The following is a 2,899-nucleotide window of genomic DNA, read 5'->3' as shown; positions in this document are numbered from 1 at the left end:
TTAATGCTATAAATCATTAGTCAAACCAAACTTATTCAGAAATTTCAGATTTACTAAAACAATTCACAAGTCATTTAGGTAAAGAACAGCAGCATATATACCAGCACTAAGCAGTCTCCCTCCAAAGGCAAACATGCTTCAAGGTTTTGATTTAAGTTCCAGGGCCATAAGCATTAACGTTAGGCTTTCCTAAGACAGTTATCTAAACACATCTTTCACTCAAACAGATGAAAATAAAATATTGCATTCAAAAAACTACTCATTCAATTTAAAATTAAAGAACAATCTGCAAAACTTGATCATATAGCAAACTAATCCTTTTGCCACTAAACAAGAAATTAAACTATAACCCACCAACGGGAAATTTTAAACATAACCAGTAGACAATCCCTAACAAACATCTTAAGACATATATCGCCAGCAGCGCATAAAAGAAAGCATGTAACATAACTGAAACTGACGAGTAGATTATCGCTTTTTCGACACACCAACAGTTTTTCCTCTGCGGCCAGTGGTCTTTGTGTGCTGACCACGAACTCGGAGGCCCCAGTAGTGACGTAAACCACGATGATTCCTGCAATCACCAGAGAATAAATTAATAAATAAATAAGAAAAAAAGGAAGTGCACAAATAAAGAAGGTTTTAAACTACTTCTACTCTACTACTTCTTTGACAAGGTACTTCAACTCTTGACCATATGTTTCCCTTCTTTGCAAAATGCTGTGTGTTCTCTCTGTTTTGTTAATCAAAAGCTAAATGAATTATTTCAACAGCAAAAGCATTGAGTGGAAAACTACCTGATCTTTTTCAGGCGCTCCAGATCATCCCTAAGCTTCATGTCAAGAGCATTAGAGGTGACTTGTGAAAACTTTCCATCCTTGTAATCCTTCTGCCTGTTCAAAAACCAATCAGGGATTTTGAATTGACGAGGATTGGCAACAACCACCATGACACTGTCAAGCTCTGCAGCAGTGAGTTCACCAGCCCTACAGAAAAGAGAAGCAAAAAGAACTCAAATAAAATATAAAGTGGGAACAAACTACAGAGTTGTTAACTCATAATACCCTTATATGGCAGATAATAGCATCGTGTACACAACAAACTACAGATATAAATCAACCTAAACAGAAATCACAAAGACTACAAACAATAAAACCTCGCAAGGCTGAAAGAAAATTTTCCTCCGCTTCATTTATTGGCCCTCCATTTAAATTCAAATGCTTTAGTTTGACTAGGCACAAAACTTATGAAAAAAAGGGATATTTGTGAACTTGTGGTCAAGAACTATAGATATGCATGATGCACCAAGATAGCCTTTAAATCTTGTGGTTTAAACATGCGGTAGAAAGTTGGACTTGAAAGAGTTCACAAAAGTAAGAGGGGTCTTTTTACAAGAAACGGAAAAGAAAAGCAAGACACTTGAAGTGAAAAAGAGGGAGTTATAAAAAAGACTAACAAAGAAAAAAATTTCTATCAGCTTGACACTGTTCTTTTCCAGAAAATGCAACAAAAAAAAATATGGTTTCAGTTGAACTTGTAATCACAGCTTAAAACAGTTAATGTCGAAAAACCAGTTGTCCGAGCATGTAATTAGGACAGAAAAGAGAACACCAAAGATAGGGCTTATTCATAATCACTGCCAGAAAAAGGTGGAGACGGTCATATGTTTTGTAGGAAAACAGAAAGGAGCCGTCCTTTAGACGAAGAGCTAACCATGGTCCCGAAGAAAAACACCATCAACCAAGCTATATAATCAAGTTAAGTAAGCCAAATCAATCTTTCTCGACTAGCACATAATTCCACCATAGACAAATATCCAGGCCCAACAATCTTCATTCATGCATCACGACCACGATTTTGCCTCGTTAATGAATTTGAATTGTAGATTAACAGTTCTCAAACTAGTAGGAACAGTTTTGCATCTAATTTATCCTCACTGAGCCTATTGGTTAATGGAGAATCAAAACCCAGGAGTTGCACTCAACCAGAGTGCATTAAGGAACGATAAAAACAACTACAAATGATACACCATTTAATATCTGCAAACGATACCATGCACACACCTAAAAACAATAATAAAGTTCTATTTCTCTGACAAATCAATAAATCGAATAGTGAAATGCATACTATGATTATATGACCGAGACAGTATACTAAAAGGATAAATAGAAACAGTAAGGGTATTTGGGAATATACAAGTTGAAAGGGTTAACCTCTTGTTCATGTCGATATCAGCTTTCTTGCAGGCAATGTTGGCGAAACGACGGCCAATACCTTTGATGGAGGTCAATGCGAACATGATCTTCTGCTTTCCATCGACGTTTGTGTTTTGCACACGAAGAATGTGCTGAAACTCTTCATTCGCAACAAGCGACTGAAATCACCAACACACAAAAACACCAAATTAATTTCAAAACATTAATCATAAAAGTAAGAGAAGAAAGTGTAGGTGTTTGGTCAAACCATTGCTAGCTTCTTCTGAATCTTCCTCTCTGCGGCGGCGGCGGCTTCTTCAACAGATATGGACCTCCAAAACCCTACAGGCGGGGATTAGAGTTTTCCCTTTTTATATAAAATGAAATAGGGTAATATCGTAATTACAATTACCTCAGCTCGCAGTATTTAACCAAAATTATTTGGAATTTAAAAAGAAAAAAAAATTGCCTTTGATTAAAAGTTTTTTTTTTAATATTATATATAATAAACGAAACTGTTTTTCTAAAATTATTATTTGATTACCTTTATAATATTGATTCCTAAAATATATCAAAAGAATTGTGGAAAATTACAATAAGAGAAAAGATATAAAGTGAAATTTAAGTTATTTTGAATTTTCAGAAAAACCTATTAAGTATGCGAGCTTTCTTTAAACCCTCAAACAATTTCAAACTTATATTGT

At 34.9% G+C, this 2,899-nt stretch overlaps 1 protein-coding gene across 1 annotated transcript; it reads right to left on the bottom strand.

The window, feature by feature from the left end:
- Window positions 1-241: 241 nt before the first annotated feature.
- On the bottom strand, window positions 242-2,597 carry LOC107015363 (40S ribosomal protein S18). The gene is made up of 4 exons (XM_015215615.2): window positions 2,464-2,597; window positions 2,214-2,374; window positions 798-986; window positions 242-574 (listed from the first exon to the last, which is right to left on the bottom strand). Exons 1-4 carry the CDS (start codon window positions 2,464-2,466, stop codon window positions 469-471), a joined length of 459 nt encoding a protein of 152 aa, XP_015071101.1. The 5' UTR covers window positions 2,467-2,597; the 3' UTR covers window positions 242-468.
- Window positions 2,598-2,899: the final 302 nt, after the last annotated feature.

Source organism: Solanum pennellii, chromosome 3 (genome assembly GCF_001406875.1).
Source record: "Solanum pennellii chromosome 3, SPENNV200".
NCBI lineage: Eukaryota > Viridiplantae > Streptophyta > Magnoliopsida > Solanales > Solanaceae > Solanum > Solanum pennellii.
Note: the sequence above shows the minus strand (reverse complement) of the source record. Positions and strands in the feature narration are given on the sequence as shown.

What these genes read in the sequence shown, in the direction of transcription:
- LOC107015363 (XM_015215615.2), bottom strand. An exon ending in GATATCGACATGAACAAGAG is followed by an intron (nt 987 to 2,213) that starts GTTAACCCTTTC and finishes TCTTTTCTGTAG; the next exon opens with GGCTGGTGAACTCACTGCTG. An exon ending in GAGCGCCTGAAAAAGATCAG is followed by an intron (nt 575 to 797) that starts GTAGTTTTCCAC and finishes TGGTGATTGCAG; the next exon opens with GAATCATCGTGGTTTACGTC.